Raw genomic sequence first — 15,847 nt, 5'->3', positions numbered from 1 at the left:
GCTCCCCACAGATTCCAAATTTTCTATCACAGAAATGAGGAAAATGTGTTTTTATTAAAAGTTTGAGGTTTGAAAGGCATTCTGGGTAAAAAAAACTGATGAGAGCCACGCAAGTCAACCCACCCTGGATTCCCCTTGGTGTCTAGTTTTCAAGAATGTGAACGTTTGCTAGGTTCCTCTAGCTGCTAGCTGAGCTACGGTTCAAAATCCACAGCCAGGCACTTTCCAAAAAAAGAGTCGGTTTTGGGTAGAAAAATGTGATGTGTCCACATTACATTTTGGGCCGTTTCCTGTTGCGGGCACTAGGGCTACCCACACAAATGAGATACCATTTTTATAGGGAGTCTTGGGGTGATGCTGGGTGAGTGGAAGTTTGTGGCTCCCTACAGATTCCAGAACATTTCATCATAGAAATGTGAAGAACATGTTTCTTTGTCAAAGTTTGAGGTTGCAAGGGATTCTGGGTTAAAAAAACTGGTGAGACACATGCAAGTCAGCCTACCCCATATACCCCTAAGTGTCGAGTTTTCCAAGATGTGCAAGCTTGCTAGGTTTCCTTTAGGCGCTGGATGAGCTAGGGTGCAAAATCCACAGCTAGGCACATTGCAAAAAAAAAGGGGGCAGTTTTGAGTGATGGAGCCATGTTGTGTTTTGGCCGTTTCCTGTCACAGGCGTTGGGCCTACCCACACAAGTGGGGTACTGTTTTTTGGGAAGACATGTGGGGGCACAGAATATTAGAACACTTATTATTACCAATTGAATTTCACAGCATTTATGCCTTCCAAATGTAATCCCGTAGGAAAGAAGACATTTTTGAAAAAAATACCCTCTAAATCATATGCTGCCCACAAATTTAGAGCTGTACAAATAACCACAGCTCCTAAACTCCATATCTTGTTCCCATTTCAGAAATTCATAGGTTACCCTGTTTCCCATTTTTCACTCTATGATTTCACCATATGAGTTGGTCTATACTCGTTACACAATAAAAAACAATTGCACAGTTCAGTTTTTGGCTCGGGGAACCTTGGATTTTTGAAGAACCTACAAACCCGATATATCCCTGCAACCAGTAGGGGCTAGCAGATGTAATGGTACATTGCTTTTTTAAATCTGACTTCTTGACAAAAAGTTACAGATGAAACGTTGTAAAAAAAAGACCCTTTTTTCTTACTCATTTTTAATATTTCTAGATTTTAACAGTTAGTTTCTTTGGGAAAACCTCGAGGTATCTACACAAATAACCCCTTGCTGAATTTATTTGGAATGTCCTCTACTTTCCAGAAATCTACAGCTCCTGACTCACGCACGGGTTTCGCACTGGTTTCTACCGCAAAATGGAAGTAGCTTAAGAGCACAAAATATGGGAAAAATGGGCTCTCTCTTTGAAAAATGCCACAACTGTGGTAAAAAAATAGTATTTTTAATTCAGCTCTGAATGTTCCTGAAAGCTGGGAAGAAGGTGAGTTTAGCACAGCAAACTGTGAATTGATGCAATTTTTAGGAAATAAAACAGATACTTTTTTTCCAGAGCACTCTTTTCATATTTTTCCACAAAAATTCAGACATTTGCTGTATTTTGCAGATTTTATTGCTCCTCTCAAGGGGAATCCACAAATTCCGGCACCTTTGGAATCCCTAGGATTTTGAAAAATAGGACGCACATTTGGAGTGGATAACTTGTGCGGAAAAAGGTTATGGAGCCCTAAGTCAAACTAGCCCAATTAATCAAAAAAGGGCTCAGCAGTGGTAGGTGGGGGGAGTCTCAGCAGTTAAGGGGTTAAGTATAATTTAACAATGGGAGATCTTCTTTGATACCCCCTGGCACCTACTACTAACACTTGATCCTCGTATGAAAACTGCATATTGACATCCAAAATGTCTTTTAAGGCAAGTTGTCCTGGCAACAAATGGCAAATTATCATGCTAGAAAGAGTAGTCAAATCATGTAGACATCTGAAGTCAATCCATTCTGGCAAACACCTGAGTCAAGTCAAGCCCTTGCCTTGAGATGTCCTGGCAGTAACCCCATTCAAAGTGATTTGATTTGTTTTGAGCACACTCCAGAATTGTACCATAAACAACCTCCTGACTCTTTATTGTCTTAGATAGATATGTGAAGAAACTATGTCAACTTTCATCATGTACTCCTTCAAGTGGCCTTGATAGGTCAAGGCATCCTGGCACCGTCTTCATCAAGTCCCAGATGGTTTTCTCACTATTATTTTCTCCAGATATGCTGCCCTCTTGCTCACCGGAGCTCTCAATAGTACTTACCGTGTTTAGGAAATGAAAAGGTTTAGCCTTGCGATAGGAAGGCAGACGCTCCTCTAAACATTGTCCCCTTACCACGAAGTTCCCACAGAGAAGCAATTTCTATGAACTTTGAGGGATCTTTCCCTCAAGCTAAAGGTAAGCGGAGATAAGCTGCTTCTGTGGCTGTTCTTGCACGGGACAATGTTGGTTGTATGTCAGAACATGGAAGACAAAGATATCACAGGGCCAAAGTGTCTAAGGGGCCGATTCACAGAACTAACTTAAGACAAAATCCTTAACGTACTACTTTTGGTATTCACAGAAGGCATTTAGTAGTCTTAAATTAGGATTTTGTCTTCAATTAGGATTTTGTCTTAAATTAGGATTTTGTCTTAAATTAAATTTAGGCCAAACTTAAGTTTAACTTAAGACAAAATCTGAATTTAGGACAAAATCCGAATTTAAGACAAACCCTAATTTAAGACAAAATCCTAATTTAAGACAAAATCCTAATTTAGGACAAAATCCTAATTTAAGACAAAATCCTAATTTTTTTTTTTTTTAAAACCTTTATTGATTCAAGTAAAATAGCACAAGCGCAGGCCAACAACCACGGAGGCCGGCCGCAAACTCAGGAAAGATAAACAAAAGCGTTACACATGTTACGGCTCTAAGAATAATCACGGTGCAATCACAGTACATGGTATGCATGCGCCTCAAAATGCTAGGATGTGGAAGGTTTCATTTTTATAGTTTGAGGAAGCAGCAGAGGCTATATCATTGAAGGCATCACACTACATGACACAAGAAAGAGATGGGAGGATCGCATCCCTCCATGCTAGCGAAATCAGTGATGAGCAATACGGCCGAAGGCACACTACGCCCGCCGAAGGCAGGCCAGGAGTATAAATCAAACAATGGTCAGTGATTTAGTGAAAGCATCGTCCGAAAAACCCACCCTTCCGAAACAATAAAGGAGGCAAGTGTAAATGCCCAACAGGGAAAAGGAAGAAAGAAGGAGATACAGCCAACGCCACTAAGAAAGGAAGAGAAAAAGGGACCATAGAACAAAATAAACTAAAATAACAAAACCCACCCAACACCCGCCACCCTACATCACCGTAATGGCTATGGCCTATCCCACTAACAGCGTGTCTGTCGCCCCAGAAAATTACCCTATGGAAGGGAAAAAGGGAAAGAGGGAAAGAGGGGAGGAGGAGAGAAACACCCAAGATCGCAAATTCTATAACAACAGTAAAAGTGGCGAGAAACAAAGAGGAGCCCTCCATCCGTCCCCCGGCAACACCCTCCCGCAAGTTCTAAAACAGCACAGGGTGCAGAGTCCATTAACAAAATCCGTTACTATCAAACGATTCTCGAGGCACATAGTCGGCTTACTGCGCTACCAGGTAAATCCGCGCGGTACATATCCGTGTCGGTCATCAGCTAGGGACCACCAGTCCATAATAGGCACTGTTCATCCTTGTCCCGTCTTATCCGTTCTACCAGAGCGCCCCAAAGTATCAGCTCCCAGGTCAATCTGTATGGGGAGTCGAAGTGTCCAGGCAGGAGTGAGCAGCAGAACAGGAGCTTCGATTTGGTGCAACCGGACATCCGCTAGGTCCCTCTCACGTCGTACTAGGGACCCCGGCCCGAGAGCACATCTTCCCCCCGATAGTCAACAGAGCAGGGTCGGGGAAAAAGGTCTCAATGTCAAACCATAGCTGGAGCGGCCCACGGGTGATGGGAAGCATGGCCTGGGGCGGACACACCCATCGCGATTTCAAACCAATGCCCACCCTTCGTCCCAGGCACTCAGGATCTTCAACAAGAGATGCCTCAGGAATGGGATTTTCAAGCCCGCCAGAGTCGTTGAGTGCTGCCATCTTGTTGCATCCGGGTAGCGAATGAGGCATATCGGCGTATTCCCACTGACCAGCCGTTTTCAAGTGCCCCCGTGTAAACACAATCCCATCCACCTTACTACCCAGGAGTCGGGCAGATTGCACCAAATCGTGACGTAGGGCAACAATAGCAGCCATAAGATCGCAATATTGCAGGACTCTTCCAAGCCCCGTCTCAACCGAATCTCCCTTCTCCTGACATCCACGATCACTGTGGGGCTCAGACTCTGCAGTCCATCTTGCCCGTCGTGTTCACAGGCAGGGCCACCCAGATTCGGGGCCAATTTGCAGGCAGAGGGGTCTCAGGCAGCTTCGTATCGCTCTCGTGGTTGCCAAAACCAGTGTAAACATGAAGCAACAATCAAATAGAAAGCTGGCCCAGCTCGGTATGAAGTGAGCAAAAAACCGGGAGTCGCCCGCCAATAGCGGGACAGCACGCAAGCAGTGTCCCGGCGGTGAACAAGCAGGGCTCCTACGATCGCGCTATGTACACCAAGCACACTGTCAGGCACTCCTTGGAGTCGCACCCGTAGCCAACAGGATATGCCGTTCGAAAATCGGCCGCTCCCCGACACATATGACCCGACCGGCACTTCTCGGTCGCCAGCATCCGTTGTTGTTCACTTGGCGACCAGCCTTCCTGTCCACTCGAGGCTCCGGTCTCAGGGCTGCTGCGGGCCGCGAACCAATGCCGGACGTATCCCCAAAATTAAGCAAGCGCAAGCTTCAGGATTGCGCCGTAGGCAGTCGGAGGTGCTCGTCACCACAGGTGTGCCGTTTTGTACAGGATCACAGGCAGGATGTGAGCTCGGGAGGAAAAAGTCCTCGGAGCCGAGGGACTAGGCGGCCGTCCCGATCGCCATCTTGGCTCCTCCCCAAAATCCTAATTTAAGACAAAATCCTAATTTAAGATTACTAAATGCCTTCTGTGAATACCAAAAGAAGTAACTTTAAGATTTTGTAGTAAATTAGTTCTGTGAATCAGGCCAATAGACCTAAAGATCATAAAAAAAAGTGCATAAAGGGAAGTATAGATGTATTGGGCCTGATTCACAGAACTAATTTAAGACAAAATCCTAAACTTACTACTTTTGGTATTCACAGAAGTTAGGATTTTGTCTTAACTTTGTCTTAAGACAAACTTAAGCCAGACTTAAGTAAGGATTTTGTCCTAAATCTGTCTTAAGTCTGTTTTAAGTTTATCTTAAGACAAACTTAAGACAAAATCCTAACTTCTGTGAATACCAAATGTAGTAAGTTTAGGATTTTGTCTTAAATTCGTTCTGTGAATCGGCCCCATTATTCTTAACCCCACTCCTATGTACTTTGAAGATAATATGTCGTAAAGGTGCATAGAGGTGACATTTGTTATGTACAGGCAAGCAACACAAAAATAAGATAAAGTAGTTTATTGAATTATACAAGTTTTTAACCCCATGACAGGGAGCAGAGATTGTTAGTTTGTGGCTTCGTGAGATCCCCTTCACCAACAGCTTACTCGATCTAACATCGTGCAGAGAGCTCGTGTCATGGCATTGGCTGACGTCAGGTGCTCGCCTGCTCTGACCTTAACGGCCAGTCCCACCAGACCACCAGAGTCTCTATGGCATATGTGGAGCGGAGAGTAGTGTATGAAAAGCACTGAGGGAATCAAAACTGAGACATGGCTCTACCACCAGAAGCCCAGTCGGGCTCGCGACGGACGTGCTGAACCATCAAACCAGAAAGGACACGGGCTTTCTTGGAAGCTGTGGAGATATCTGGGTCTTTGCAAGCTGAGGTCAGACGTCTTTGTACAGAATAAAATGCAGCACGAGCGATGAATGCTCGTTCAGGATTCCTTCTTCCACCGTGGTTGCCTGTTCCTTGTCCGTGCCAACGCTCGCGGGCAGTGTGATCGGTGCCTTCTACAACCTCGAGAACTGGATCAAGTTTCGATTAATTTCAGAGACATTTCTGCATCCTGAAAACAGAAAACATCTGTTAGTTTTACAAAAAAACTTATTTTTTTAATGACTTTTTTAACCTCATGCAACTCTATGAGATGTTAAATCCACAGCAGAGAAATGCTAGGGTATTTACGGCAAACTTACCCCCTGAGACACAACACTAATGTTCGACACACAGAGGAGCTTCGAGCCACTGCTTTTAAGCAGTGTAACTGACAAAAAAATAAAGAGATAACTCCAAGTCACTAGCATTTTGTTTTTTCCTTGTTGCGCCAGCTTTGCGGGTGGGGCGGAGCTGCTCTGCTGACCGAGCAGCGGAGGAGTGGTTTGCACTCACTTCAGTGTGCATGGATCTTTGGCCAGCCCTGCTGGGCCGGCCGAACATTCATGCGCACTTTGCATGTTTTCCACCGAGGCTACATTACAGCCTGGCTGGAGAACATGCTCAGGCCCGCAGCCCCGTCTGAGCGCTGAACCATAGTGCTCAGACCAATCACAACACTGCATTGCAACATTTTGATTGGCTCAGGGGAGCCTGGGTGCTTCCTGGGTGCTCTGTTCCTCTTCTGGAGATGATGCAGGAGAGAGAGGTGCAAGCCGGTACTTTTTTTTCTTTACCGCCTCTTCTGGCCCCCCACCCTAGATCAGTTGCAGCCGCCACTGCTTGTACAGTGCCAAATATGTCATGTGCAATACAGCGCGGCATGTAATACCTACTACAAGGAACAGTGCATATAGTGTCCAAAATCTGTCATGTGTAATACAGCACGGCCTGTTGCATCTATTGCAAGGAACAGTGCATAATGTGTGCCAAACACGTCTTGCGCAACACTGTCAATTTACTGCAAGAACAATGCATAAAATGTGCCAAATATTTAAAATTCAATCCTGCACAAAATGTCAAATGTAATGTATGGGACACTTTATACAGTACAATCAAGCAGGACACACCGTACAGTGTGCTAAAACAAACACCATGGAACACTGCACACTGTGTGCCAGATGCGGGCAGGACACACTGGAGAGTATGCCAAGTGCACTGCAAGAAAATCACCTGCAGTGTGCCAAACCCAAGAAGGTGAACCACAAGATGATCCCAGCTACATTGCATCCCCATGGGAATATCAATCAATCAATCAATCAATGCCATTTATATAGCGCGCTACATACCCGTAGGGTCTCAAGGCGCTGGGGGAGGGGGGGTGCCGCTACTGCTCGAACAGCCAGGTCTTCAGCTTCTTCCTGAAGGAGAGGTGGTCTCGGGTCAGGCGCAGGTCGGTCGGGAGGGAGTTCCAGGTCTTGGCGGCCAGGTAGGAGAAGGACCTTCCTCCTGTGGTCGCTCTTCGGATGCGGGGGACGGCGGCGAGGGCGTGGTTGGCTGATCGGAGGTGGCGTTTGGGAGCGTAGAAGTTGATCCGGTTGTTGAGGTAGCTCGGGCCTTGGTCGTGTAGGGCTTTGTGTGCGTGGGTGAGGAGGCGGAAGGTGATTCTTTTGTTGACGGGGAGCCAGTGGAGGTCTCTCAGGTGTCCGGAGATGTGGCTGGTTCGTGGGATGTCGAGGATGAGTCTGGCTGAGGCGTTCTGGATCCGCTGGAGTCTCTTCTGGAGCTTGGCGGTGGTACCGGCGTAGAGGGCGTTGCCGTAGTCCAGTCGGCTGGTGACGAGGGCCTGGGTGACGGTCTTCCTGGTCTCGGTGGGGATCCACCAGAAGATCTTCCGTAGCATGCGCAGGATGTTGAAGCATGACGAGGAGACGGCGTTGACTTGTCTGGTCATGGAGAGAGAGGAGTCCAGGATGAAGCCCAGGTTGCGTGCATGGTCTGTCGGTTTGGGTGCGGTGCCCAGGGCGGGAGGCCACCAGGAGTCGTCCCAGGCGGAGGGTGAAGAGCCCAGGATGAGGACCTCCGTCTTGTCAGAGTTCAGTTTCAGGCGGCTGGTCGTCATCCACTCGGCTACTTCTTTCATCCCTTCGTGCAGGTTGGCTCTGGCGGCGGCGGGGTCGTTGGTCAGGGAGAGGATCAGCTGGGTGTCGTCGGCGTAGGAGATTATGCTGAGGTTGTGTTGGCGTGCGATGGCCGCGAGGGGGCTCATGTAGACGTTGAAGAGGGTGGGGCTCAGCGAGGATCCTTGGGGGACGCCGCAGATGACTTCGGAGGCCTCTGACTTGTACGGTGGTAGGCGGACTCTCTGTGTTCTTCCAGCGAGGAAGGAGATGATCCATTCCAGTGCCTTCTCCTGGATTCCGACGTTCCTGAGGCGTTGCACTAGGGTGCGATGGCAGACAGTGTCGAATGCTGCGGAGAGGTCTAGGAGGATGAGGGCCGCTGTTTCTCCGTTGTCCATCAGGGCTCGGATGTCATCGGTGGCGGCGAGGAGGGCGGTCTCGGTGCTGTGATTGGCTCGGAAGCCGGACTGTGAGGGGTCGAGGGATCCATTCGTCTCGAGGAAGGCGGTCATCTGCTTGTTGACGGTCTTCTCGATGACTTTGGCGGGAAACGGGAGGAGCGAGATGGGGCGGTAATTCTTGAGTTCGGTGGGGTCCGCTGTGGGTTTCTTGAGTAGAGCGGTGAGTTCGGCGTGCTTCCAGCTCTCGGGGAAGGTGGCGGTGTCGAAGGATGTGTTGATGATGTCTCGCAGGTGGGGTGCGATGACGGCGTCGGCCTTGTTGAAGACGTGGTGGGGGCAGGGGTCGGTCGGTGATCCGGAGTGGATGGAGTTCATCGTGCGGATGGTGTCTTCGGTGCTGATCGGGGTCCAGGCGTGCAGGGTGGTGGTGGGGGGTGGTTGTTCGGTCTTGGTGTGCATTGTTTGGGTGCTGAAGCTGTTGTGTATGTCCTTGATCTTGTTGTGGAAGTATGAAGCGAGGGAGTTGCAGAGGTCTTGCGATGGGGTGATGTCGTTGTTTCCTGCGCTGGGGTTGGATAGCTCTTTCACGATGTTGAAGAGTTCCTTGCAGTTGTGTGCGTTGTTGTCCAGCCGGTCCTTGAATGCAGTTTTCTTGGCGGCGCGGATCAGCTGGTGGTGCTTCCGGGTGGCAAGCTTGAGGGTGGTCCTGTTGTCTGGTGTAGGATCCCTTTTCCAGACTTTCTCGAGGGCTCTGCAGTTCTTCTTGGAGCTCTTGAGTTCGTCGGTGAACCACGGGGCTTTCTTGCTGCCGGGTCTGCTGGGCGGGGTCCTCATCGGGGCGAGCTCGTCCGCGCAGGTGCTGATCCACTTCGTGAGGTTGTCGGCGGCCTGGCTGGGGTTTGCTGAGCTGGCAGGAGGGTGCTGGCTCAGGGAGGTGGTGAGCTGGTCTGCTGTGATCTTGTTCCAGCTTCTGCGGGCGGCCTGTTGCTGGTGGTGGTGGGTCGTCGTTCTCTTGAAGGTGAAGTGGATGCAGCTGTGGTCCGTCCATTGCAGCTCTGTGGCGTGGCTGAAGTCGATGTCTGTGCTGGAGGAGAAGACTGCGTCGAGTGTGTGTCCGGCGAGGTGGGTGGGGGTGGACACCAGCTGCTTGAGTCCAAGATTGGCGAGGTTGTCGAGCAGGGTGCTGGTGTTGCGGTCGTTGTTGTTCTCCAGGTGGAAGTTGAGGTCCCCCAGGAGGATGTAGTCGGCGGAGGGGAGGGCATGCGGGCTGACGAAGTCGGCGATGTCCTCGCAGAATTGTGTGCGTGGTCCCGGGGGTCGGTAGATCAGGGTGCCTCTGAGGGTGGTCTTCGGGTCGGTGTGGATCTGGAAATGCAGGTGTTCCACAGTGGTCAGGGAGTTGTCGGTGCTGGTCGTGAGACGGATGGTGTTCCTGTGGATGATGGCGATGCCTCCTCCCATCTGGTTGGCGTTGCGGTCCCTGCGGACGATCTTGTAGCCCTCTGGGATGGCGATGGCGATGTCGGGAGCTGAAGAGGCGTTCATCCAGGTCTCCGTGAGGAAGGCAACGTCAGGTGCTGTGGCGTCTAGGAGGTTCCAGAGTTCGACGGCGTGCCTGTGGACGGAGCGGGTGTTGAGCAGGATGCACTTGAGGTGGGTGCTGCTGGAGGTCGACTTGGCGGGTTCTGGAGCGAGGCCGGCCCGGATGCAGGTGAATTTGCAGGCGTGGCAGCAGAAAGGTCCGTGGGTGCGTCGTGGTGTGGCTAGGTGGCAATCTGGGAGTCGGCCGGTGTTGAGAGCGATGAGGGAGGCGGCGGAGTACGTCAGGCGGGTCGGTCGGGGTCTTCGTGGGCCAGGGGTCCTGGCACTGGGCGCGGTCCAGGCGCGGACGGGCGCAGACGGGCTTACCTTTGGCGCGCCTTCGGCGCACAATCGGCGCGCCCGCTGCGCGTCAACGCTGCGCGTTCGCACGGTCGCCATATAAGGCGAAGTGCGCGGGTGGGCGGAGCAGCTGGGAGGCGGGAGCGGGGAGGGAACAGAAGGAAAAAAGGGGCGGGGTCAGCGGTGGTGGCGGGAAGCGGGGGGCGGCGAGGGAGGCGGGAAACAGGCAGAACGGGCAAGATCTGCTCGAAAACAAGCACAAATGAAGACAAGAAACGCTAACACGGGCAAAATCTACAATAAGAACAAGCAAAAATGACAGACAAAACAAGTCAGGAAACGCTAACACGGGCAAAATCTACAATAAAAACAAGCACAAATGACAGACAAAACAAGTCAAGGCAAACGACAGCAGGGTCAGCCGGCAGCGAGGCAGAGGGCAAAGCGAGGGGCACACGCAGCAGCTGGTGGCCGTGCGGCGCGGGGGTGTCCCACAAGTGTCCCTTTGAAGGTGGAAACCTTCAAAGGGTCTTTCTGTAATATGTGTGATTGTGAAAGGGGCCACAAGAAAGGAGTGGGAGAGAAAGCAACACTTGTAGATATAAGGTTTCCACCTCTAAATGCCACCATACCTCACCCAATGCTACCAAGGGAGAGTTCACTGATCTTAGAAGCGACCACAGATCCTCCATCTGGACATTTATTGGCAAATACTTTGGAACCAATGATCGACAGATTAGAGACCTCCATTTCTGCAGCAAGTTCTGGAGGCGGGGCCAGCCAGGTGCACAGCGTAGTGTCACCGGGACGCGCATGACCCGGATCCAGACCTCAGTCCAATAACAACGTTTTTATTTTATACGTCCCTACATAGACCCTTGCTGCTGTACCCGAGCACTGAACATGTTTATTTATTTATTTATTGTATTTATTTATTTATTTATTTGCAAAGTTTTATATAGCGCTGGCTAGACCCGGAGGTATCAGAGCGCTTTACATGAGGATCAGCAAGTTACAGGATACATAGTTATATCAGTTGAATCAGCGAGTTACAGGTTACATAGTTACAACCGTTTGAATCAAAGAATCACAGAGGGAGGGGGAGTGAAGGAGACACGAACAGGGAGAAGAGGAAAACAATGTCAGATGATCGGCTGGGTAGGTGACGGCCAAGGGGCAGACTCCTCTATAGCTGCTAGGACAGCTCCACCGGGCATTGGCCAAGGTTGCTCGGTCTCCGCGGTAGGTACAAACAGATTTGGTATCCGCCCAGGGGGCGTCGTCATTGTTCCATCGAAGTGGGAGAGTAGACACATAACAGGGAGACGAGGAAAAACAATGTCAGATGGGTAGGTGACTTCTGCTTCCAGATCTAGCTTTCCTACTCACGTTCATATGGGAATGATTTCCATTTTTGGACTCTTTGTCTATGTCTATGTGTCATGTATAATTAACAGCCCTGAAGAAGTCACACATGTGACGAAACACGTGTTGGCTTTTCCATGTGATGTTGGATGCACCAATTGATTTTTTGAAGAATTTGACAGTAAATAAGCTTGGATTTAACACTTCCTTAATAAGACTTATTGGACTAAAATCACAAAGAACATATGACTTCTTCGGAGTGCAGCAACATCTTTTGTATTAATTTTGGAACCAATGTTCGACAGAAAAGAGACCTCCATTTCTGCAGCAACTTCTGGAGGCGGGGCCAGCCAGGTGCACAGTGTCACCATGACGCGCATGACCCGGATCCAGACCTCAGTCTATGTTTTTTGTTTATTTTGTTTTATACGGCCCTATATAGACCCTAGACCCTTGCTACTGTACCCGAGCGCTGAACAGGATCTACTGGATTTTTATAGCGCTTTAACCAAAACACCATTACAAACTTAAATACAGCACAACAAATCTAACTGAAATAACAGAAAAACATAGTGAAACATAAAACAAGTGAGGTAACAACTACACAGGAGGGCTATATCCCGGGAAAAGATCGGTTCAACTGATGATACTTAAGAGTGTTTCAAACACCTTGGATCAGGCAGGGGAAAGTCTCCAAAGAATGGCAGGTTATTCCAGAGTTGTAGTTCTTGTTAATATGGAAAAAGTTGATGCTAATATGGATAACAATACACTCAAAATCACCTGTTGTTAACTCCATTCACATCAACCCAGATTCACACATATGTAGTCAGGCAAGCTCTGAGACCTAGCCCCGGGGTTATTGACTGATAGGTTATAGGAGGGATGGCACGTTGCCGGTAGGGGGTACACATACTCCTAAAACACCATAAAGTCAGATGCCATATAAGTTAGGAACATATAGCCAATCAGGACAGAGCACATGCAGTGAGCATGCGTTCCCCATGCCCAACATCTGGACATGTTACCCACTGGCCACATTGTGTCCACACAAGGTCGAGTCCCACCTGTATTTACCATTGGACAATCGATTTATGACTCCACAGGCAGCAGCCTACATTCCTCACCTCATATGGATCACTGGAAATCTTTATCACCTACAAAGAACTGTAACAAAGAAGGCCACAGGCCGACTGCAAATAGAGACAGTCCTCAGACCCCGTGCCTTTAACTGTTCTCCCAACCGCTCTGTTTAATTAAACAAAGTGCTCCTGTATTGCCAAGCGCCTCTTGTTTCTTGATTTTTCAAAGTATTTCATGTTCAAATAACATTCTAACAAGGCAAAGACCTAAAATGAAATGGCGTACAAGGAGGCCGGGGGTATAACAGGAGACCCTGGTGGGCTGAACTTAGGTACTTGGCAGGTTACCAGTGAAGTAAACCACATATATGAGGTGGAGCAAGGTCCTTTTAGATATTTGAAATGTAGAAGTAAAACGTGAATTATCTTTAACAAGCTCTTTAAAGCATAGGTTTTATATAGCGCGAACCAGATGCCAAGGGATATCAGAGCGCTTTTTAATATAAAGAAGGTAGAGTAATACTCAAGTATCGATAACAAAAAGAAAGCCAAACAGTTGTAGTCACCAAAGATCAAATACAAGTGATGCATCACGAGAAGAGAAGGAGAATACAGCTCCAGTAACGATATCAGGTAAGGATACGAAACAGTTATTGTCACAATAATCACAGCCAGGTGGTACACAGCGAGTAATGCAATAAACCGGTCAATACCAGGCGGCTACGGGGGCAAACCTTACATCTGAGAGGCACAGTGAGCAAAAACACAGGATGATAATAAGGATGTAGAGTTAATCAAATCGGCCAAGTTAAGGTAAGAATTTGTTCAATAGGAATCTTTCGACTTCCAGTTTGAAAGCAGTTAATGATGATATTCTGTGCAAATCCGGTGGAAGAGAGTTCCAGATCTTTGGTGCAGCACCCGAGGAGGCTCAACGACAAGTACTCATTTTATTCGTGATACGAGCTGTTGATCATGTGCGTTGCATACTCCTGCCATCTAGTGTTGGGCCTGGAACGGTACAACTTTTTTTTTCCCAAGAACATTGTTTGGTTTCAGGGTGACTCACATTAACCCCTGCACTCACTTCTAAAAAGCTCCGCTTACAAACACGTTGAGCCCGCCCACTCTGGGTGTGGTTCCAGTGATGAAGCAAGCCACAGGTTGTACCTGTGGGTGAGGACCATACATATATACACCACCAAATAAACCTTGAGCACTGAATACTTACTTGGGCCTCGACTCTGGTATCTTTCAAAAGGACTACACCAGTTTGTTGTGACACATTTTGGATTGGCGATCCTGTTGAGCGCCCGCCGTGCAAGCGGCAGAAGCACGCCGCTTTTTCGTGTGGTATATATATATATATATATATATATATATATATATATATATATATATATATATATATATATATATATATATATATATACCTGGATGACACCCGCACACACTCTTGTGATATTGTGAACATTCATTCATACTACTCTACAGTAGGTGGAAGATAGCATTTGGGTGCATTGCCCCTTAAATTAGTTCTAAACTGAAGAATCGCTGAAGAGACTGTGTGCATCACGAGAAGACCAAGACCATGCATCGGAGCCCTCAAGCAGGAGCTCTTCCTGGTAACATTGCTTCGATGGATCACGCCCAGGCCCGTCTTCTGCACATCACCTTATATAAGCACGGTAGCAAACCATAATGGGAAGTCCAATGGTGTGTTGGGAATGTGGCTTCAAGAACTGTTGACCGCATTCTTGATAAAGATGGTTTAAGTCAAGATATTACCATCGAATGCTGTATTTTACATAGCAGAAAACTAGCTGGTTGACTGAAAGCTGGGTTGGTAAATAAATATCTGAAAACAGCCCTATTCATACAAGGGTTTGTTTGTCAACAGCTATACAGACCACCTTCAGGCAGTAAGATGCCCTGGTGACAATTGTCTAGAGAGTGAAGAGCTGTGGTGTTTGTCTAGGTTGCTGCTCGGTCTTTGATATTGGTGGAAGGTTTGATGAACAGTTCTTATCAGGAGCTGGCCCCTTGGATGGGTGAGAATCACCAGAAGGTCAGACATGGATTCTATCCATGGTGGCTCACATCCCCCACCCACAAACCCCAAAATGCTCTGAAGCAGTAGAGAGATGACCTATTTACTTCTACATAGACCACCCTAAAAATGAATACATAAATAAATCAGAGATTTATTGAGAGGGAGCTGGACATGGTAGTATGCGGAAGTGAACGCTGGTTGCCCCAAGACTCTAGCTCTCCTCTTTCCCATAGTGCCTAGCGAATGACCAAAGAGACACCTTACCAGAAAGGGCCATGGAGAGGCGGAACTCGTCCATCAGAATCTGCAGGATCCCCCGCACGCCTTCTTCACCCTGCGAGGAAACAGGTAATAGCTTAATGTACACTTCAAGTGATCATTATAGACGCCCCCTGCCCATCACCAGCGCATCACCCTCCAACACTGCAGCATTGATTGTACATGTACACAACATGTCACCAATATCCTTATGTGCCCAGCAAACATGCAGACCTAGGCATTCTTGCATCCATGCAGTGCTCATCACACATGCACACCTGGATCTTCCTTCACACCTTCAGTACTTGGCACAAGTGTGCACGATGGTTGGATGTATGATGATACAACGAGGGCCATTTCAACGCGGTCTGTTAGATCGCGCTTTTCACAACGCAAGTTGTTACATCGACTTGCGCTGGAGGGGCGCTGGATTTAGGAAAAGTGTGAAATACTATTTCAGCTCCAGGCTACATACAGTAGGGAAAGTGTTGGAAACAGTAATTTACACTATTCCTTAGTCAACAGCGCCCTCCAGTGCAAGTCGGTGTAACGACATGAGTAGTGAAAACCACAATGTAATAGTACCACGTTGAAATGGATGCGAGGTAAATGATGTCTCCCGGGTGGGATGCATGACGCTACAACGAGGGCCAGTTCAACGCGCAGTGTAACGACTTGCGTAGTGAAAACCACGATGTAATATTACCACGTTGAAATGGATGCGTGGTAAACGAGGTCTCCCGGGTGGGATGT

The 15,847-nt window shown here is 48.3% G+C and overlaps 1 protein-coding gene across 4 annotated transcripts in view; it reads right to left on the bottom strand.

The window, feature by feature from the left end:
* Nucleotides 1-5,555: 5,555 nt before the first annotated feature.
* The window catches only part of HAO2 (hydroxyacid oxidase 2), a 174,966-nt gene continuing 164,674 nt past the window's right edge, over nucleotides 5,556-15,847 (bottom strand). For all 4 annotated transcript variants that reach the window (XM_078656360.1, XM_078656357.1, XM_078656359.1 and 1 more), the window contains 2 exons: nucleotides 15,101-15,170; nucleotides 5,556-6,124 (listed from right to left, as the gene is read on the bottom strand). In XM_078656360.1, the coding sequence (XP_078512486.1) occupies nucleotides 6,069-6,124; nucleotides 15,101-15,170 (126 nt within the window). In that variant the 3' untranslated portion in view covers nucleotides 5,556-6,068. The remainder of the gene's footprint in view (nucleotides 6,125-15,100; nucleotides 15,171-15,847) is intronic.

This window comes from Lissotriton helveticus, chromosome 8 (assembly GCF_964261635.1).
Source record: "Lissotriton helveticus chromosome 8, aLisHel1.1, whole genome shotgun sequence".
Lineage (NCBI taxonomy): Eukaryota > Metazoa > Chordata > Amphibia > Caudata > Salamandridae > Lissotriton > Lissotriton helveticus.
The sequence above is the reverse complement of the archived record's forward strand: the minus strand, read 5'-3'. Positions and strand labels throughout refer to the sequence as shown.